Source organism: Anser cygnoides, chromosome 1 (genome assembly GCF_040182565.1).
Source record: "Anser cygnoides isolate HZ-2024a breed goose chromosome 1, Taihu_goose_T2T_genome, whole genome shotgun sequence".
Lineage (NCBI taxonomy): Eukaryota > Metazoa > Chordata > Aves > Anseriformes > Anatidae > Anser > Anser cygnoides.
In genome coordinates, this window is record NC_089873.1 from 67,372,744 (window position 1) to 67,393,742 (window position 20,999).

A 20,999-nucleotide genomic window follows, 5' to 3' on the forward strand; every position below is an offset into this window, starting at 1 on the left:
ATGTGAGATTACTTTGAGTGCTTACCCACTCAATCCTTTTATTTGAACAGATTTTTCTCCCAGGCAATGGAGTTAAAGTAAAAAACTCCAACCAACTAGAATGCTTTACTTGTCTTCCACATGGATTTATGCTTTTGGTTTTGACACAAGGAGAAACCACACAAGGAGAAACCACTCAGATGCGTGAAGCTATATATTGCCTCCATACCCAAACGGGATGAAAGCCCCACTGTATTTACAACTGAAAGCACCATTGTATAAGGCACCAGCAAAACAGAAGGTGAAAGAGGCCATTTGCTGAGGAGCTTAAATCTAATTCAGTGACTAATTGGTGTGTGGGGGAAGCCTCACTGCTCTGTCAGGTATACCCCCAAGTTTTAGTTAATAATAGGCTTGGGTTAAGATGTGGTTGTGTGATATATTGGCAAATAGGGGTAGGTGTGTGATGAAAAATTACTGACGCATAGGCATGCATGCATGAGCCAAAAAAATGTTGAGAACCACTTGTCTGATGAAGTCAAGATGCGGTGAGTGGCTGTAACAAAAAGACAGGTGTAGGACTGGTGTGTCCTTACTCAGTATGTGCTCTCTGAGCTCTGATGGAGAAGGCTTTGTTGTCCTTGTACTATAGACCAGAACCTGGCGTGTTAGAGATGTATGAAAAAGTTCAGGCCAACGGGAATGTGCTGTGGTCTCAGGGACAGGGGAAAGCTTCAAGTATGTGAATGCACACAGGTTTTCATGGGACTCAGCTAAATAAGAGGGTTTAGAGAACAGGCTTGGGTGAAAATGTGATGCTTGTGGACTTCCTGCAAGGTAGGAAAAGAAAATGAAGGTGATTGAGAAAGCAGTATATGGTGTAAGAGAAGCGGAGGTATGAAGGCAAGTATGGATATGATGGCCCCTCCTGGGTAGCACTGTCCTGCCAACAGGGAGGTTAACACACAGACCTCTCCCAGACCTCTCTCAATACAAATTTGGCCTTGTATGGAAGTGGACCATCAGATAAGTGGCAGAGAAATGATTCAGTCCTAGAAATGTGAGACAACAATAGCATGGATAAAAGACAAAAAAAGACAGGATCTGGAGCTTGCGTAGAGGAAAACCCGTCAAAGTGTTGAAACTGGCCTGAATGTACGCACATATGCAGAAATAAAGGGTGAGGATTTCCTGGGCACACATCTGGGTGGCAGGGAGAAAGGTCATGTTGCTGGCAGCAACCAGAGGAGGAAGGGAGTGGGGACAACCTAGGAGGGAAGACACGATTTCACATAGTAGAAAAACACCCAGGAGGAAGCTTTGGAGAGAAGGTTTAGAGTTATTAAAGAATATGAGGATTTGATTACAGAAACTTCTTTTGAAGATGAAATTATTAAGGAAGACAGCTCATATATCAAATAGTGCTAAACAATGAGCTCAGGGTGTTCTGGAAATTACTATGGGGATGTCTGCAGTGCTTTATGGCAAATACACGATCTAGCTTTGAACAAAAGAACTGTTCTCTGAAAACGTATCAAGGGCATTGAGCATAATCAGTACAGAATCCTCCTGTTTGCCACAGTTTTTGCCAGTCATTAAGCTGCCTTTCTTCTTTCCAACCCTGTTTTCTTCTGTGCCTGCCTCGCTCAGATCCCGGCCGTTCTTCAGTGCGATGCAGTTGTTCTGGTGCCCAAGCAGAAGCTTGTGTGTTGAGGAAAGGAGTTCCCTAAGCTGCTGCTTCTGCAATAAACATTCCAGTGAAAAGCATCTGCTACGGCCTGGAAGGGTTCCAGAGCAGAGACCCTGAAAAACACAGCCCAGCTGGTCCACGAGATAATTGCTGCCAAAGGAGCGTAGCTGTCTGCAAGAAGTCGGGAACAGGATATGGCTTGGACTGTCGGTCCTTGTGTAGTTTGAAATGCGAATCAGAGTCACTTGGCTGCTTTTGCCATGCTAATGAAACGATCTTGTTCAAAGAGTAGCGGTAATAAGATTATGCATTTAATGGCCGTGGAGGTCCTGGCTTGTGTCCTGTGGCTGTGACTGCATATTGGCCTGTAACGCATCTTTCTGTTAATTGCATTCTTACCCACTGAAGTACAGCCCATAGATACTGAGGTCCTCAGGCTCAGGAATACCTATTTTTCTCTAGTATCTCTGCCTCTTTACCTCATAGGCTCCATCGGTTGGTTTGCCCGTGCTGGACCCACGGACCCACCTCCAGAACTGTGCACGTTGGTGCACGAGGCGTCGGGTGTGATCCAGGGCAGGCAGGGTGATGGCAGGTGTGCGATCACACAACGTGGAGCACCAGCCTTCCTCTTCACCAGGTGGAGCCGAGGGGTGGTGGACAGAAGGCCAACTGTGTCCTGGGCGCCATCAACAGAGGGGTGGCCAGCAGCGGAGGGAGAGGATTCTGCCCCTCTGCTCTGCTCTGCGAGGCCCCACCTGGAGCCCTGCGTTCAGCTCTGGGGCCCCCAGCACCAGAAGGACATGGACCTGTGGGAGTGGGCCCAGAGGAGGCCACGGGGCTGATCAGAGGGCTGGAGCACCCCTCCTATGGAGACAGGCTGAGGGAGCTGGGGTTGCTCAGCCTGGAGAAGGGAAGGCTCCGGGGAGACCTCGTTGTGTCTTTTCAGTACTTAAAGGGGGCTTATAAAACAGATGCCGGACTTTTTGCTTGGCCAGACAGTGACAGAACACGGGGGGGATGGCTTCGAACTACTGGAGGGGAGCTTTAGACGAGACGCCGGGGGAAGCTCTCCCCCCAGGGGCGGTGAGTCCCTGGCCGTGGCCGCCCCAACCCTGGGCGTGCTCCAGGCCCGAGCCCACCCCTCAGGGAAGCCCCGCCCCGCCCCGCCCCTCCCCCCGTGCTGGCCGCGGGGCCGCGCAGGGGCCGCGCCGGGCACGCGCAGGGGCCGCCCGCCGCCCGCCCGCCCTGGCCGCCGCTTCCGGCACAGGTGACCTCCCGCCCCGCCGCCCCGCCCTCCCGCGGCCGCGCCCACGGGCGCGCTCCGATTGGCTGTGGGCGCCGCTCATCCGCCGGGCCGCCCAATCGCGCCCTCCGCTCCCTCCCCGGCGTCACGGGCGCGCGGACGCCGGGGGTTTATAGAAGAGCTCGGGGGGCAACTGCTCAGCGGCGGGAGGAGGGCGGCCGGGGTTTGGGGGTGGTGCTGTGGGGCGCGGCTGAGGCGGTACGGGCGGGCCGCTGCCCCACCTCCCTCCTGCGGGTAAGGCGGCCGTTACACGGCCTGAGGGGGCGGCTAACGGTCGGGGGGCTCCGTGAGGGGGCAGGCCGGGGGCTCCGGTGCGGCCCCGTGTGTGGGGTGCGCTCTGCTTTCGTACAGCCCCGAAAGCAAGCGGTGGCTGGCATGGCATAGCCGCCTGTGGCTCCCCTGCGCGAGCGGTCGGTGTGTGCTCCTCCTGCAGGCAACAGCCCGGTGCCTGGGGGCCCTGTGAAAAGCAGAGCAGCTGTCGAGTCTGCTGGGATCTGTGGGGGCTGTCCCTTTGCCGTAGGGAAGGTGAGTAGGGTTGTTCCTGTGCCTCGCTCTCAGGCTGTGTAGCTAAACGCTTCCGTAAGTCTGCTGATGTTCAGTCAGCCCCGTGACTGCCAGCCCTTTCTGAAGGGTGGTGATTCTCAATCCTTCAGGAGTTCTCAATCTCCTGAGCTGGAGTTTATAGTCCTCAGATGGTCCTAGGTCTTTGTATAAGGCTTTTCTTTGTTAAATTCACTGAGCTGCTTTTTCCAGACCCAAAGTACCTGAATAAGGATGTGTGTGAGCAGGTGCATCTCCTTTATTGTTGGATCTTGTTTTTTTGTACTAAATCTTAACATGATGTTGCAAGTGACTTGATTTGTTCTTGTGGATAATATGGTTGATCTGAACAGAGAGGTATTTGCAGCTTTCTAGGGGGCTGTGTTTTATTTAGCTCTTGCTGTGGATGCTGCAACTTTTAATGGTACCTGTGGGCTGTTGGAGAAGGTACCTTGGCTCTGGATGGAAGTGCTGTCTGTAGTTCTTGTTGTAAAGCTGGTATCTTATAAGGTATGGTTCACTACTATGTCTGACTGATAGGAACATGACAGCTACATCTTAATATAAGTTGATTTCTTTGCATAGTGTGCAATTGATGACTGAGTGGAAAAAGCAGGACATGCAAGGGATTTAAACTGAGATGCTCCTTGTGCTACATAAAACTCAAGCCTCTTCTCTGTGAGATCAGACTTTATCTTGTATTTACCAACGGTCTGTTGTCTATCAGACAACACCTGCTGATATTATGTAAAACTCTGGTAGCCCTTAGCTTCACAAAGCCTTTGAGCTGTCCCAGTAGTTGGAAGCTGTTGCATGGTGTGCTTGTGCAATGTATGGCCTTTCCTCGTATGGTGAGGCATGTTGCTCTGGAGCTGGTCAGTTTGGGTGCTGGACCAGGGTGATTTCTTGAGCTGGGGAAGCCCCAGGGTAGTGGAGTGACCTCCTGGAAACCCTTGCATGGGTTGTGAAAGCTACCACTTGAAGAATAGGCAGCTCTGGGGTGTGCTAGTGACCGCAGCTCTGGGGTGTGCTAGTGACCGCAAACACGCACAAGGGAAGTGTGGCATCCTGTGTATTTACTGGCACTTGCAGGGTCGCAGTTGTCTGGACAGAGTGGTGGGCACTTGACTGAGGGTAAAGGCTGCAGCTCCATCTGGGGTTTCCTCCACCTCCCCCAGAGTTGCTTGATACTTCCACCCAGACAGAGCGGCTGGAGAGACAGGCTGCAGTGTGCAGCTCAGACTGCAGGCAGTGCCCAGACCTTTCCCTTTTGGTGGGGTGGGCAGCAAACCTGCCTGCAAAACGGGTGTCTGGGTAGAGGGCCTCCTGCAGGAGGTGCTGAGAAGGCTGTGATATCAGGAAAGCTGAGGGGGAGTTAGGTGGTTCCATGTGTCATCTGCAGAAAACTCAGTCAGAAACTTGCCTTCAAGCCCTTAGAGAAGGGAGTGAAACTGAAAAAAACAGCAATGGAAGCTTGTTACAGCAAAGAGCAGCAGGAGGAAGAGATTTCCCCCGTTGCCTATGTTCTGCCCTTGCAGAACCACTGGACTGCAGAGGAGGAGCCGTCATGTCAAGGGAGATGTGGGTGTTGACTGAGCCAGCTTGGTCTGTTCACTCTATAATGACCCGTCCAACCAAGAAACGGAGATGGATGATAGTAGTAGGGAACTTTCTTCTGCGGGGATCAGGGGTGGCTATTTGTTGATCTGACCTACTTGCAGGAGGTTTGCCGATGGGGCTTTTATTAGGGCTGTTGCCAAGAGACTGCTGAGCCTTGTACAACCCACAGATCACTGTCCATTGTTGTTTTAATGCGGGCACCAACGACACCGTCAAGCAGTCCAAGGTATATCACAGAGGACTACAGAGCCCTTGGAGCATCTCTAAGAGCCTCTGGAGCACAGGTGGCTCAATCCACTGACTCAGTCGTTTGATGCCAGTGCCAGCAATGGATGCCCAGAGCCAAGGAAGGGGTCAGACCAGCAGCAGAGTGCCTGAAGAGCAGCACAAAGGAATGTCAGCCACTCCATCAAATAAAAGTTTCATTAGGAACCAAGCTTAAGTGCTTCTGCTTGAATGCATGTGGCAAGGGAAATAAGGGGAACTGGAAGTTTTAGTTCAGTCTCAGGGCTGTGCTGTCATTGGCCTCAATGAGATGTGGTGGGATGGCTTGCCTGTCTGGAGATAGGTGGGGTGGGTGTTTTGGGGTTCTTTGGGAGAGATGGGGAAGGAGAGGAGGTGGGGTAGCCCTGTATGTTAGGGAATGCCTTGGCTGCGTGGAGCTGAGTGGTGGTGATGAAAGGGTTGAGTCTGGTTGGGAGTCAGGGAAAAGGCAGGCTGGTGGGGGAGAAGACCAGTATGGCTGAACAGAGCTTCTGGAACTGAACACGAAAAAGTTCGTGTACTCTGGAAAAAGGGATGGGCAACACAGGAGAACTGTAGAACTATTGTCAAGCTGCACAGGGTGAAAATTAGGCTGAAGCCCGGCTGGAACTCAGTTTGGCTAGTGCAGTAAAAGACAATTAAATGCTCTTATTATATCAACAACAAAAGGAGGATTAAGGAGAATCTCCATACTTTATTGGATGTGAGGGGAAAGTTAGTGATGAAAGATAAGGTTGGGGTACTTAATGCTTTTTTTTGCCTTAGTTTTTATTAGAAAGGCCAGTTGTTCCCAGGGTACCCAGCCTCCTCAGTTGGAAGACTGACAGGGAAAGAGATGAGTAATAATTCCTATAATCCAATGGGGTGACCTACTACATCTTTGAATGTTTTTAAGTCTGGGGCTGGGTCGAATTCATCCAAGGGTACTGAAGGAGCTGGTGGAGGTGCTTTCCAAGGCTCTTTCAGTAACTTATTAGCAGTTCTGGCTAACTGGGGAGGTCCAAGTTGACTGGAAGTTAGCAAATGTGACTCCGAGAAAGGAGGATCCAGGGAATTACAGTGTGACCTCATTACTGGGGAAGGTTATGGAGCAGATCATCTCGAATGCCATTGCATGGCATGTATGGGACAACTGAGTGATCAAAAAGAGGCAGCATGTGTTCATGAAGGGCAGGTCCTGCCTGACTAACCTGATCTCCTTCTGAGACAAGATGACCTGCTTAGTAGGTGAGGGAAAGGCTGTGGGTGGTGTTTACCTGGCTTGTAGTAAAGCATTTGACACCACTTACTACAGTGCTCTGCTGGAGAAACTGGCTGTGTATGGCTTGGATGGGTGTATAGGGTTAAGAAATCAAAGCCACAGCAAATGGAGTTCAAGCCAGCTGATGGCTGTTCACCAGGGCTGTTTTCTAGGCCTCAGTCTTGTTTAACACTTTCCTCAATGATAAGCATGAGGGGACCAAATCCACCCGTGGTAAGTTTGCAGACAGCATCAGGTTAGGTGGGAGTGTGGATCTGCTTGAGGGCAGGAAGGCTTTGCAGAGGGATCTGGATCGGCTGGATCAATGGGCCACATCCGAGAACAGGACCTTCAGCGAGGCTCCGTGCTGGGTTCTGTACTTGCGTCCTAACCTGATGCAGTGGTACAGGCCTGGGGAAGAATGGCAGAGGAGGACCTGGGCGTGCTGGTCAACAGCTGGCTGAATGTGAGCCAGCAGCATGCCTGGGTGGCCAAGAAGGCCAAGATTGTCCTGGCCTGCATCAGCAGTGGAGTGTCCAGCAGGACCAGTGAAGTGACTGTTCCTCTGTACTCAGTGCTGCTGAGGGACCAGAAAGCAAGATTTAATGAGTGGCTGAGGGAACTAGAGAAGAGGAGGCAGAGGGAGACCTCATCACTCTCTACAACTACTGAATGGAGGTTGCAGTGAGGGTGTTGGTCTGTCAAGTGACAAGTGATAGGACATGAGGAAACCGTCTCTGGTTATTCCAGAGGAGATTTAGACTGGACGTTAGGAAGATCCTCAGACAGGGTGGTCAGTTATGGGAACAGACTGCCCAAGGAAGTGGAGTTGCCACTTCTGGAGGTATTTAAGAGGTGTCTTTATGTGAGGGGTGTAGGTCAGTGATGGGACTTGATGGGGTCAGGCTAGTAGCTGGATTCTTTTGAAGGTCTTTTCCAACCTAGATTTTTCTGTGATTGTGGGTGTAAAGGAGAGCTTAAGATGCTGTTGGCCTCAATACTTTGACGTTGGCTGTAATGAATTCAATTTCTCTATATGCTTTTCGAAAGTGTTTGGTAAAAATGAATGCTGATATTGTAGTGGGTGCTTCCCAAAACCCAGGCTGTGTGGGTTTAACTCATACTACAGATGAGCCTGAATTTGAGCCACATGGAGTGTGACTGAAGCAGCTCCAACTGATTTATAAATATTACATAAATATTTAATTTCTGGGAATCCAGTCGTAAGTTAGGTCACAGTTTAGCACCCATGGAAGACAACCCAGAATTCCTGTTCTATAGTCAGCTGAAATAGAGAAAGGTGCTGTTTGACCTCATGGATGTGTAGCTGTATTTATTGAAGACAAAATGCCAGTTTTACCTATGGGGAAAAAGTAGAATCATAAATCCCAGCCTGTAAGAACAGAAGTGGAAAATGGGCTTTAAAGTCAGGCAGAGGGATGGAATACATTGTGAAATGAGTTCTGGGCTCCATGAGATGAGGGCTCACTAGCTGTGCATCGCATCCTAGGATTCTCTTGTGGCATTTGAGTGTGGAGGAATGGTTGAGGAGGTAGCCCGGAGAAAAATAAAGCAGAGACTAGCAGATGAGGAATGCTGGGGAGAAAATGTGAGGAAACAAGTTATGTGGAGCATAATTATGGTCAAATCTCATTTGAGAAAGCTAATAAGCTTCTGTGGTGGCTCTCTCCAATTGCTGAGTCTCACAGTTGGTGTCTGTGTGCCTGTATTCCCTTGGAGCTGGTGTGGGCCTGGGCCGCTCTCAACCTTTGGCTCCATGTCTTGCCCCTAATTTCATGAGTCACCACAGAGTGAGGTCTGCTTCTCTGATTGGGAGCCACTGCTGTTGAATGAGGCTCTATTTAAGCACTTGGTGGAAATCCGTGGGCAGGAATACCTTGTGCAAATCTACCACTAATCAGTTGGGTAAGTGGGCTTGTCCCAGCAAGCTGCATGGAGGATGATGCTTTTCCTCACATGCAAGGGTGGAAAGGAATTCAAATCCAGCAGACCTTACAGGTAAAAACATACTCATCAGACATTAGTCTTCGGTTGTTTTGATCCTGATAGTTGTCTGCTCTTTGCTGCCATATTAATACTTGTAATGCGTTATCTGTGGGTTGTTTGTGTCTCATCTATGCCCAGATGCCTCATTGCTAGATGCCAGACCCGTGTTCATCTGTGCCAAGCTGCAACCACCATGGCTAAGTACAAGCTTGTTCTCCTAAGACATGGGGAAGGAGCCTGGAACAAGGAGAATCGCTTCTGCAGCTGGGTGGACCAGAAGCTGAGCAGTGATGGGATAAGGGAAGCTCAGAACTGCGGCAAACACCTTAAAGCCCTGGGCTTTGAGTTTGACCTTGTCTTCACCTCTGTACTCAGGCGCTCCATCCAGACTGCATGGCTGATTCTGGAAGAGATGGGCCAGGAGTGGGTCCCCATTCAGAGCTCATGGCGACTGAATGAGCGCCACTATGGTGCGCTGATTGGTCTCAACAGAGCAGAGATGGCTCTGAATCATGGGGAAGAGCAAGTGAAAATCTGGAGGAGAAGCTATGATGTTACCCCACCTCCCATAACTGAATCTCATCCCTACTATGAAGAGATCTACAATGACCGCCGGTATAAATGTGGTGATGTCTCCCAGGATAATCTTCCGAAGGCTGAAAGTCTGAAAGATGTGCTTGATAGACTCCTTCCCTACTGGAATGAAAAGATAGTGCCAGAACTCAAAAGTGGCAAAATGATCCTTATATCTGCTCACGGCAACAGCAGCAGGGCACTGCTCAAGCACGTGGAAGGTAAGGGTCTTCCTCTTAGCCTTCCCCTCTTCCCCTTACACACCTGCATGGAGTTCTGCATTTTTCTCTGTAGTGTATTGCTCGTCTGGACAATGTAACGTTTAATGTCTGTGGTCTACAAGGAGAGTGAAAAGTTGACCTACTGGAACAGGACTCAAACTAGGGGCTGAAGAGAGATGGGGAAGAATCAGTTGGGTTAACATAGTTGAAGAGCGCTGCACTTCCCTCTCTTTTCGCTGCTCATTTTAAACAAGTGTATTCAGACTAACTTTGTGGTTAGTCTAGACAAACTCTTCAGACTGTTTTTTGCACTTATTCAGCTGTTTTGCCAGAAGGGTTGAAGTCATAATCTGTTTATTAAACAAGCATTGCTTTAACATGGTGAAAAAAGCTGTCTTGTATTGCAGGATGTGTTCTTGACTTTATTGTGGTGTTCCTTCTTCTAAGGATTCAATCCTGGTGATTCTTAAAAGCTTCTGTGACAGGGAGTTCCGTAGGAAGTAGGTACTTGCTAAAGCTTATGAATGTACTGTAATATTTCCAGATATAGAAAATGCCTGCCAGTCAACAGCTAAGCTAGTAGCTTAGCATAAGGTTGATTATTTGGGACCTGGAAAGAAAGTGATTTATTTTTTGCTAGATTATTCCTTCTCTCCCACCTCTTTATAATAACATGGCTTCTAGTATAAGCAAACCTGAACTGGAAGGAAGTGTATGTATTTCTCTATGGGCAGCGTAGAATTTAGCGACTACCGTGTGCATGAGAGCAGTCTGCTAGGGATATAGCTGTGAATATTTGCAAACTGGATTGTGCCCACTCAGTTTTCTCTAGCTCTAAATTCCATGTACCTTCATAGCTCTGACTCTGTAAGGCATGTTTTGCATGCAGGCATGCTGGAACAGTCAGTGCAGCTGATGCTGTAGTGGGAGTCAAAAGCCCAGAGGATAGGCACACCCAGGTGGCTTCCAGAACTACGGAGGCAGTGAATTCTGTCTGGGGTACAGATCCCTCGGATCCAGGAGGAAGGCTGGTTCAGCTGGTTCCACTGATGTGGTCAGGATGGCTGTCCATATGTGAAATGATTTAAAAATAGAGGGGATAAAGGGACAGGAGGACTCCCAACCAGTGTCCCCGCCCTGCCCCCTAAGAACTGAAGCAGTGCAGGAAGCCATGCTGGCCAAGCTGTCTAGGTGTGAGATGCCACTTTCTGTGGAAACCCTGGGCAACTCTTCATGCAGTTACGTACCTAAACTAGAGAGGACAGCATCAGCAACTGGTAAAGGTTATTTTAAAATGTGCCTGGTTTCCTTTTCTCATTGAGATCAGTGAGAGCAGTAGGTTAGAGCCAGCTGCAAAGTTTTTCTGTGGACATCCTAAGTTAGGTGCAATTCCTTAAGAGCTGCCACATTACAACTGCAAAGGAGAAAACAACCAAACAAAGCAGACTTTTCTGTATGGACCATACCTCATCCCTCCCAGTGCATGCCTGCATAGTTAAATGTGAGGAATCCTTGGCAGAGGATCTAGTTCTCTTCACCAAGGACTGTCTATCAGCTACCTCAGCTCCCACACAGGAGCAATTGCAAGAGATGTGCTGGCTCTTCTCTGCCCTAAGCAGTGGGGATCTGGATTGCTGCAGAGCTGTCCTGAAGGGTGGCGTGAGCAGACCTTTAAGACCCGATATTGCCACCTGCATTTTTGCCTATCTCCAATCTATGTCTAGTTAGATAAGAGATGCCTTGTCTGTTTTCATGATTTTTCTCTTTTTTTCTCCTGAAAGGTTGTGAGCTGCTCTGGAGCCTTGCTGGAGCTGGACCTCATCCAACAGTCTTTAAAGTTTGTTAGCCTGCTGTACTTGTAGCACCCATTGTGGAGTGGGCTTTATTTTGTGGGGGCTTTTTATAACAAACTGTCTTACACCTGTGGGAAGTGCCTAGGCTCCTCTGTCTTCACTGGAGCCATGTTTTTTGGGGCACTGAGAAAAGGGGCTTCAAATTCTTCAAGCAGCAGTCATAAATGACTGCTTGGGTATCTTAGTAACAAGTTAATTGTGGAAGCTGTAGCTCAAGCTTTAAATGGCAATAAATACTTTCACTCAATTTGAGTTGATGAAATAATTCCAGTTGTTTTGAGGTGAAACTTCATGTCTTTTCTCAAAGGTTTTGCAAGTTATCCTTGAAGTCCCTATTTCAAAGTGTTTTTTTCAAAACAGGCATTCAGTTTCCTGAATCAGAATGTTTTTGTTAATTGAAAAAGCGGCTGTTTTCCACTTGCACACAAAAATCATCAGAGCAGCGGAATGTCAGGCGAACAAGACTTTGATTGTAGGTTTGGACTTTGTTTGTTTTCTCAGTGCTCAGGGTAGACCTCAGTAGGGTAAGTGAGATGTCTGTGGGATCTGTCACAGTTTCCATGTGATATTTAAAAGTAAAATTGCTGTAGCCTTGCTGAAAACAGTATTTAACAAAAAAAAAAAGCAACTGGATGGTCATGTTGTATGCACTCGGATCAGAAACAGCAGCTGCTCTCAGAGCTTGCTGTTTGGTCCCTGTGGGCTGAGTGACCTCTCCCAGAGGGTGCTGGTGGCCTCCGGTGAGGATGCTGGGCAGTGGTCCTTGTAGGTAAAAGCCCTGTGAATATGATAAATGCCACCAAGGAGACAGACACATGGCTGTGATGTGTCACAAAGATACAGCATTGGTGACAGATCCCAGTCGCAGTAACTAGGCTTGTCTAGTCCTTTCAGAATATTCATCTTTGCATCATCTGCAGGTGATCTGTGTGATGATGCTAGTAATCATTGCCAATTAAGTTGGCAAAGGAGTGGCATCATCCCACTCTCTGGCTGTGCTCCTGTTTTTCTTGTGAGCTTGTTGGGCACTTTTGAGTTAGCTTTGCCTCTAAACTGGCAAAACCAGCAAGGAGTGGGTAGCTTTCTGCCCTGCTGGTGGCTGAGTCTGCTCAGGGAAGAGTGTGGCAAGTGCCTGCGGGTAGTACAGGAAGGTTGGAACAGCCTGACCCAGATCTGGGGCTGCGAGGGCATGGCTTCGGAGACCAGTTGTTAGTGACTTCCAAAGCTGGAGTGTGAGGAGGACCTGTGGAGTCACATCGTCTTGAGCAGACTGGTTTGGGGCACATTTGTGAGAAGGTGGTGATCTTTTCCACAAACTTAGGCTAGTAAAGGGAAGAGTTCATCATAGCGCACTACCTGACAGAAAGGCAGTAATATTAGCGTATCAGGCCTCTTGCTTGAGGGACTCTGAACAGTGCTTCAGCCAGAGATGGGGTCTTTTGCCAAAGCCCTGTCCAAGAACAAGGTGTATGCTGGTAGGCTCCAGAGTTGCATGCTCAGAATTGTTGGTCACAGTGTTGCTGTGAGTTCCTGGCTGTGGTAGTGTGGCCTGGGTCACTGCTGAAGGACTGTGGGCCTTTTTCACCCTAATGGCATAGCTGGCAGCTAATGCTGTTGGTATCAGATCTAATCTGTGACTGCTTGAGGAGTTTAAGGCAGGCTGTGACTCCTCTACTGCATGAGAATACTGTAGTGTAAGAAAAAACATGGATCTATCTCATGGGATTGGCCTCAGTAATGACCCCTGTCAAATTCAGGCCATGATCAGGATCTCATTTTGTAATGACATAGGAGAAAAGCTTGGCAGATGTAAGGGTGAAACATGTCGATAATATGCTGCAGCAATGGTAGTAGCCCACCTCTTGTTCCCCAAGTCTGCACAGTGAGATTAGATCCTGTAAAGATCAAGAGCTAGATTATAACACAACCTGCTTCTGCTACTTCACTGAAGCTAGGTCCTCTGTCAGCCTGCATGCGGCTGGCACCCCTTTAAGGAGGGCAGCATCAGGTCCTGGGTATTTAACTTTAGACTAAAGCTTCAATATTTTCATTAAGATTGTGGGAAGGATGCAAGGACCTGATCTGGATCTCAAATACAAAGCAGTTCTAGAGCAATACCATTGTAGATGAATTTTCATCTGCTAGATGAATCATCTGTCCTCAAGTGTAGCTAACAAGCAAGGAAGGAGGGGTGTTGCTGTTATCAAAAGATGTTCACGGAATGGCTTGAGTTGCAAGGGACCCTGAAAGTCATCTGGTCCAGCCCCCTGCTCAAGCAGGGGTACCTACAGCAGGCTGCCCAGGCCACGTGTATGTGGCTTTTGAAGATTTCCAAGGAGGGGGACTCCACAGCCTCTCTGGGCAACCTGTGCCAGTGTTCCAGCACCTGCACAGTAAAATGCTTCCCAGTGTTCAGACAACCTTCAGTGTCCTGGTGCTGGGCACCACTGAAAAGAGCCTGGCTCTGTCTTTACACCCTCCCTTCAGGTGTTTATGTATGTCAATAAGATCCTCTCTGAGCCTTCCGTTCTCCAGGCTAAATAGTTGCACCACTCTCTTCCATCCATCAGAGGAGAGACGGGATTCTTCAGTCCTTTAACCATATCTGTGGCCCTTCCTTGGACTCTCTCCAGTATCTCCATGTGTCTTGTGCTGGGTAGCCTAGCAGTGAACTGTGTGTGGCCTCACCAGTGCTGAGTAGAGAAGGATCACCTCCCTGACCTGCTGGCAATGCTCTGCCTAATGCAGCCCAGCTTAGTGTTAGCCAAGGGCACGTTGCTGGCTCATGTTCAGTTGGTGCCCACCAGGACCCCCAGGCCCTCTTCTGCCAAGCTGCTTTCCAGCTGGGCAGCCCCCAGCATGTCCTGGTGCCTGGGGCTGTTCCTGCCCAGGGGCAGGGCTCTGCACTTCTCCTTGTGGGACTCAACGAGCTTCTGCTGGCCCACTTCAGTCTGAGGTTCCTCTGGGTGGCAACAAGACCTTCTGGTTTATCAGCTGCTCCTTCAGGTTTTGTCATCTGGTGGTACATTTTTTGCCCCATCATCCAGATTATTACTGATGTTGAACAGGCCTGGACCCATCCTGGGGGTACACCATTAGTTACTGGTCATCAATTAGTCTTTAGACCACTGGTCTCCACCCTCAGAGCTCAGCCATTCAGCCAACTTCTAGTCAAGGTCTTTGACCAGCTCTTCAAACTATGTTGTGCTTCTTTTGTTGCTCTGACCATAAGAATGGGAGGAAGACTAGGGAAGAACATGCGGGGAGGGAGGGTGGGAGAAGCTGAACCATCTCTTGTGGGAGTTGGCTGTAGGTGCTTTAACTTAAGCCCCATGGGGTTTGCCTCTGCAGGACTTGCCAGAGTGCTAGTACTTCAGAGCTACAAGATACAAGTGAACTTTGAAGCTCGAAGAGATTTGTGGAGAAATGTACTTTGTAGTAGATCTGTGAAGTTAATACTGAAGGACTGTCTACCAATGAAAGTCTCCCCCTGTGTATTTCACACCTTAAAGTAGCAGCCTGTTTGGTCATCCAGTTCAGTTAAATGAAGTTTAAGTGAGCTGGAATAGCTCTGAATGTGACATTTGTCAAATCTTTAAGTGCTGTAACAAATTCTTATGATCATGTACCTAATTGCTTCCTGCTGTACAGCTAATAAAGAACCAATGTTTAAGAGGTGCTCAAGAGAACATGGAGAATGTCCACTTGAAAAATGCAGTTGACCAGTCAGCATTTTATCTGGGGTCCTAAAGAAGGCTCCCTGAGTACTTTGGTAGTGTTTGTTCTCATGATTACTTCCTTAGGAATGATTAAACCTCTTTGGGGGAAAATCTGCTTCCAGCAGCATGGACTCAGCCCTGCTGAAGGATACTTAGGCTTTAGTATTACACTAGAGGGAAGAGTGTTGTTGCTTCAGTGGTCTCATTTCCTGTTGCACCTTGTAGCCAGCAGTTGAATTCTTGTCCTCACTTCACTCTTCTTCGTGTATGAGATTGGATGCAGTTGTAACACAGGCCAGGTCAAGTGAAATGCAGGAAAAGGTCACTGTGCTATAGTTAAAGCACATGAAGTAACCAGATAGCAGTTTAGCTTGCTCTTGGAATGGCCAGAGTGTAAGATGTGATCTCTTACTGTCTTCCTAGCCTGCTAGGGGGTGTTCTCTGGGCATTTTGCTTGCTTGTGTCAAGCCTGATCAACATCTCTCTGGCTGGGCAGAAGTGCTATACAAATAGAGTAACAATGCTGAAATAAAGCAGCAGGACACTATTGGTTCTTTAGGCTTTTCATCTGTCTCAACCCAGAGCTCCAGCCTTCTGCCCGTGAGGCAATGCTTCCACTGGAGGAAAAATCCCAGTGAGAAAGCCAACATTCTTGCCACAACTTGTTTATCCCAGGCTGTACTTCTTATTTGTACATCCATACTAGTTGTCTCTGGTGTGGTCGCTGTGTTTGCTACAAAGGTAAAATGCATTTCTGAGTCTGTGTAGCAACAGCCACTTTTATTTAATCCAGATTTAGAGGAAACCTTTAAATATCCTGGCAGCTGACCGCATTGTGGTTTGCCTAAATTCTCCTGTATGACTTCATCTGCTTTGTTTAAATCTGGATGGTTTAGTCTGGGAGGCTGAATGAGAGGTGGGCAGAACACTTCCTAGGGCCAGATTTTTTGTGTGGATACATGGTGACATATGTTAAAATCTGTGTTTAAGAATCCTGAAAATAAGATCTCAGACAGCTTGGCTGCTTGTTTTGCAAACCAAAGTCCTTGAGCAAAATGCTTGTGCCTGGTAAATGGACTTTCCCATTGTGCATGGTTACAAAACTGTAGATGCTCCTTGGTGCTGTTATGTAGGCCTGGGATTCTGCTCCTTATAACAGGTGAATTTACCCTTGTATACAGGGATCGATTCAACTGACAGAGTATGTGACTTTCTTGATGAACTGATGGCTCAATACAAAACAAGGAGCTTTTTGCAAGGGTTTATCTGTTTCTTGCTCCATTTCCTTCTGAAACAGCTGATCTGCAGCTAAACTAAGTGCTTGGTCTAACCAAAACAAGAACAGGTCACTGCAAAAGTTTTGTGTAGTCTCAGGGTGGTGGCATAAAATGATTGTCACCTCCTGATTACTTGTTTTTTCTGACCTGCTGTCATACCACTGTTGCTGAGTGGCTAGATTTTGTTTTTCTCTTAATGTGTTGGCTCTGCTCTTTTACTTAATGTGAAAATTACTGGTAAATTTACACCCATGTGTTCAGAGAGCCACCTGTTTTGTCAGCTGCTCAAGAGAATGTTTTCTTGTCCTTTAGTTTATATGGAGTCATTGTTTTTTAGAAGCCTGTGTGCTTTTTGTAAGCATGAATTACTTGAAGGTGTCCTAATTCTCAACAGCAGGCAGGCTGAGACCTCAAGTGCTTCTTAAAGCAGAGATGGAAGGGGAAATACTGATATTCTTCAATTCTGGACAGAAGAAAGTTGATGTCATCAGGAGCAATGTCTCCAGTCATTTCTCTTTAATGCAAACATTTAAACTCTTTAAAATTTTACTAGAGGCTTGGTCTCAAAATTCACTTGGATGCTTTAGACTTGTGCTTGATGTCAACATAATCAGAGGTTTCATTGAGATTGGAGCCCCAGAAAATGCATGGAGTTTTCTCCACAGGTATAGCTTATCTTTAGTTTTCCTGCATTTCTGTTTCATTAAGTTGTATAATTTGACTTCCTTCTCTTCCTCTTTCCTTCATATGAAAGTGGAAATGGGTATCCTGATCTAGTAATTCTGGTGGTAATACTGTAGTCAAACAGTCATAAGCATGCTTTTGAGAAATCAGGTGTGAGCAGTGATCCCTACACTGGGAGACTTAAATACTGATTTAAGATTTTCTCCTAAATTCTCCAACGGCTTCTCATGCAAACTAACTGTATCCTGTGTCTTTAAAGATAGCTGTATTGGTTAATTATCAGAGGGCTTTATGTTGGAATAACATGTAGACTATAATCTCTCCAACTGTGGTGTATGAATTGTGAAGATGTAGAGGAGAGCCTGTGTCCCCAGTGCCATATATTAAAGGGCAGTTTCTTCCTGTTCAGTTCACATGTAGATGAGAAAACGAGGTAATTGTCTTTGGCTTGTCAGAAATTCCCTCCTGTAGCTGTTCTTAAAATGCTAACCAAGCTGGGGTCTAGCTGGGAATTGACCCTTCAGCAGCTGCTGGTGCTGCTGGAGGCTGGAAACAGTTCTTGATCGTTTTAAGACAGGTTAATATTGGAAATAAGGCTGAGCACATATGCAACTAGGAACGTGTTCACTAGCTGTAACTGTTTTTTTCTTTGGCAGGCATTTCCGATGAGGACATCATGAATGTTACTCTCCCCACTGGTGTGCCCATACTTCTCGAACTTGATGAGAATCTGCATCCCCTGGGCCCTCACCAGTTTCTTGGTGATCAGGAAGCTATCCAAGCTGCCATCAAAAAAGTGGAAGATCAAGGGAAAGTAAAATCTACTGAGAAGTAAAATCCTACTGATGAACACAACTATTTTCAAAGTGTATGGTAGTGACTTCTGTATGACTGCTAGGTTGCACTGCGTGAAAGTCTCAATTTCAAGCACTAAGTAATTGGAAGAGATAATTGAGTCTCAGGTTGGCAGATGAACCGTCTGCCTTTCAGAAACTGGAATTGAAATCTCAACATGAGGTTATGGATACTGAAAAATGAAATCAAGAGATCATTTGGGTAATGGAAACTTGTGGGGCAGTCTGCCCTAGTTCTAGAATTGAGGAAGGCCCCCTAATATGATATTGCCATCTACCCATAACTAGAGCTGATCTGTTAAGGGGAAAAGCGCTGTACAGCACCAGCTTATTGGACTAATTAAGTCCAGGTTGTTACAGGCACTAACACTTCACTGACAGAGTGGTGTCAAGTAACAGTAACCCAGTATGATTCTTTGTCAATGGCTGTGGCAGTCCTTCAGAACACTTTCAACCCTCTTTCCTTTGGAGGTCTCCCAAGGCCTGTTCAGGGTCCAGAGGTGAATTTTGTAATGGTGTTTGGACCGTTACAGCTATCACAATTCTCCTTACTACACTATGCTTCAATTTTTTGAGGAATCTAGAAGATATCCCTCTTTCACCATCTTTGTAAAGCCTAGCACGACTGCATTTTGCAGATGGCAGTAATGAGATTCAACTCAGACTAACCACAGACTAAGTACAAGTTTTCCTGCTCTATGTTTAAATGATAACTTAGTCCTTAATGAGCAACCTGAATAGCTTTGAAACATAAATAACATGTACTAGAGACTTGATCAGTTAGAATGATTCATGTTTACCTCAGTGAAACTTCATGTATGAAACCCCTCTCCAAACTTTCCTGAGTTGCAAGGAACAGATAAATCTGTCCCATAGTGATACAGCTGTGGCATTGTTTGTACTGATTTCTCTGGAGGGCAGGACGTGATGGGTGAGATGTGTAAGGTGTGTTACTGTGGGCAGCTCATACAGCTATCAAGCTTAGCAGGGAAGGTTATGCTGCAGTGCTTGGAAGTAGTTTCTTATGAAGCTTTCCTCACAGTCATAGCTGGATTCCTACAGTGACCTTGCTTCTTTGCTTGGTGCTAGGCGTGAGTGGTTCACTGTTGTTGGGTGTAGTACAGTGTTCAGGCAGGGTAGTTCTGGTTTCACTTGCAAATGTGAAACAATTGTTACTTATATTTAGGTCTGAGTCAATGTCTCAACATTTGAGCATCTGAATTCTGATCTCAGTTACCAGCATGGGTGGCACTTGTATATGCAGTATGAGCTGAATGTGTCCTCAGCATGGCCCAGCTACAAATCCAAGAAGCTGATGAGAATTTCTTTGGTATGATGGTATAACCACTTTAGAAATCCTAGAGTAGCTCCTTTGTAGTGAGCAGTTTTGTAGCTTGCTTTGTAAGTGTGAAGATGCTCCTGCTCTTTGAGGAGAGCAGTGTGATGGTGTTGTGCTTCTAACAATCTCCCTGCTATATGGAGGTATGGAGGGAGCCTTTCTGGATCAGATACCAGCTCACCTTAGCCTAGCGTGTACTCCATGGAAGACTTCTTGGCTAGATTGTAGCTTCTCTTACCTGAACAATGCTTGGGCTTCACTTGTTTTATTTTGTAGCCCTTGCAATAGGAACAAACTACTTGTTTCTTCTTAAACATAAAGATGGCAATGAACATAAAGCTGGTAGGTTGCCTTTTTTTGTACAAGTCAGGATATTCATTTTTTCTCTGAAACCCTGTTAGCAGCTTTCCTGCTACTAGATTTGTGACACTGGTTGACTTCTTTCTGGGTTTTTAGCTTTCTGTGCATAGTTACTCATCTTAATTGATACTTTGAGTCAGTGTTGTAGAGCTGCATTGTTGATCAGAAAACATTCACCTGTCAATGCCATGTGGGAGGACCACTGGCACTGAAGTGATGAATGTTTCCCCAAACATTCAATAATGTATGAAATCTTTTTACCAAGTGAAATTCCTTGTAGAATCATTACCAAGGCAAACCTAGCCACGTGTCATCAGTGGGAACTGCATACATCAGGATGTGTGAGCTTACAGAGCATGGCTGTGAGTGCCTGTATCCTTTTGGCATTGTGGTATTGTAATGTAGGACTTCTTGAGGGCTTGAAACAGCTGGGAGTATATGTGAAAACAAAGTCAGCTGAACTGGGACATTCTCTAACAGAAGAGAGCATTGATGTTTGATCTTCTCTGAGAGTGCACTGGGGAATGGGAAGGTGGATCATTGTGAAGAGCATTTATATTTATTTCTGCAGCTGGATGTAGTTGATTGAAAACAGCCTTTCCAGATCCATGGGTGGTAAGAAAAGAACAGTGATGTTTTCAGGTAGCACTGTTTCTGCAGTGCTTATCAAGACAGGAATAGTGATAGTGCCCTGGGAGGTTGAACTTCATTTGCTTTGGCTGTGATGCCAGGATTTTACATGTACATCTGGCAGCAATACCACCTCCCAAAAGTATCAGGTGGAACCAACTGGGGATTTCATTGTACTCTTTAAGATTATTTTAACACCTTGTAGTACTTGTTTCTGAATAGCCTTGTAATTAAATTTGATTCATAAAACATCTGTATTGAAAAGAAACCAGCTTTCAACAGTTGCATCAGGAAGGATGCCTGCTCTTCAGGCATAGCTACATTAGAAGAACTGAGAATCTTGCTGCTGCTGGCTTTATAAATCAGTGGTTGGAAAACACTCTTCTGCATGTTTGAGTACGCCTTGAAGTCCTGTAGAGGTAACCAGTGTCACTGCAATGGATGCCATGGATGTGGTTGATTGGATTTACTTATGTATTTTTAACTTGTGGTTCAATAGCAGTAATAGCTGTAGAATAACTTTTGAAAACCTTTTGTAAATATGGTAGAGCTGAGAGGTTCTTTATAACTCAATAAATTCACCTGAAATAGAACTTAACTTTGATTCAGTCTCTTTCTTCTAATGCCTTCCACTTTGCCACCTTTCTAGGATGGATAGGTAAATAAAGCTGTGACCTTCAGGGGCCTGGAGCTCATATCAAGCAGTACTTGATCCCATATCATGCGGTCAGTTGGATAAAAATAGTTAAAGCAAACACTGCCTCATCTTTATGTGTGAAGAAGTCTGTCTGGAAGGGAACACATACCTGTTTGAAACGATGGGGACATTTGCATAGGAATAGC

General features: G+C 46.8%; 1 protein-coding gene across 3 annotated transcripts; it reads left to right on the forward strand.

The window, feature by feature from the left end:
• The first annotated feature begins 3,050 nt into the window (after nucleotides 1-3,050).
• On the forward strand, nucleotides 3,051-20,754 carry BPGM (bisphosphoglycerate mutase). Of its 3 annotated transcripts, none has more exons than XM_066999001.1 (4): nucleotides 3,051-3,209; nucleotides 8,785-9,440; nucleotides 11,222-11,277; nucleotides 17,630-17,760. In XM_066999001.1, the coding sequence occupies exons 2-4, from the start codon at nucleotides 8,840-8,842 to the stop codon at nucleotides 17,651-17,653; spliced, it is 681 nt and encodes a 226-aa protein (XP_066855102.1). In that variant the 5' UTR covers nucleotides 3,051-3,209; nucleotides 8,785-8,839; the 3' UTR covers nucleotides 17,654-17,760. The 3 variants fall into 3 exon arrangements, with proteins under 3 accessions (XP_066855102.1, XP_013028412.1, XP_013028413.1); XM_013172959.3 differs by lacking the exon at nucleotides 11,222-11,277 and adding an exon at nucleotides 3,409-3,500 and having other exon boundaries at nucleotides 3,062-3,209; nucleotides 17,630-20,754; XM_013172958.3 differs by lacking the exon at nucleotides 11,222-11,277 and having other exon boundaries at nucleotides 3,052-3,209; nucleotides 17,630-20,754.
• Nucleotides 20,755-20,999: the final 245 nt, after the last annotated feature.

What these genes read in the sequence shown, in the direction of transcription:
- BPGM (XM_013172958.3), top strand. Translation starts at nt 8,840, where the DNA reads ATGGCTAAGTACAAGCTTGTTCTCCTAAGACATGGGGAAGGAGCCTGG. An exon ending in ACTGCTCAAGCACGTGGAAG is followed by an intron (nt 9,441 to 17,629) that starts GTAAGGGTCTTC and finishes TTTCTTTGGCAG; the next exon opens with GCATTTCCGATGAGGACATC.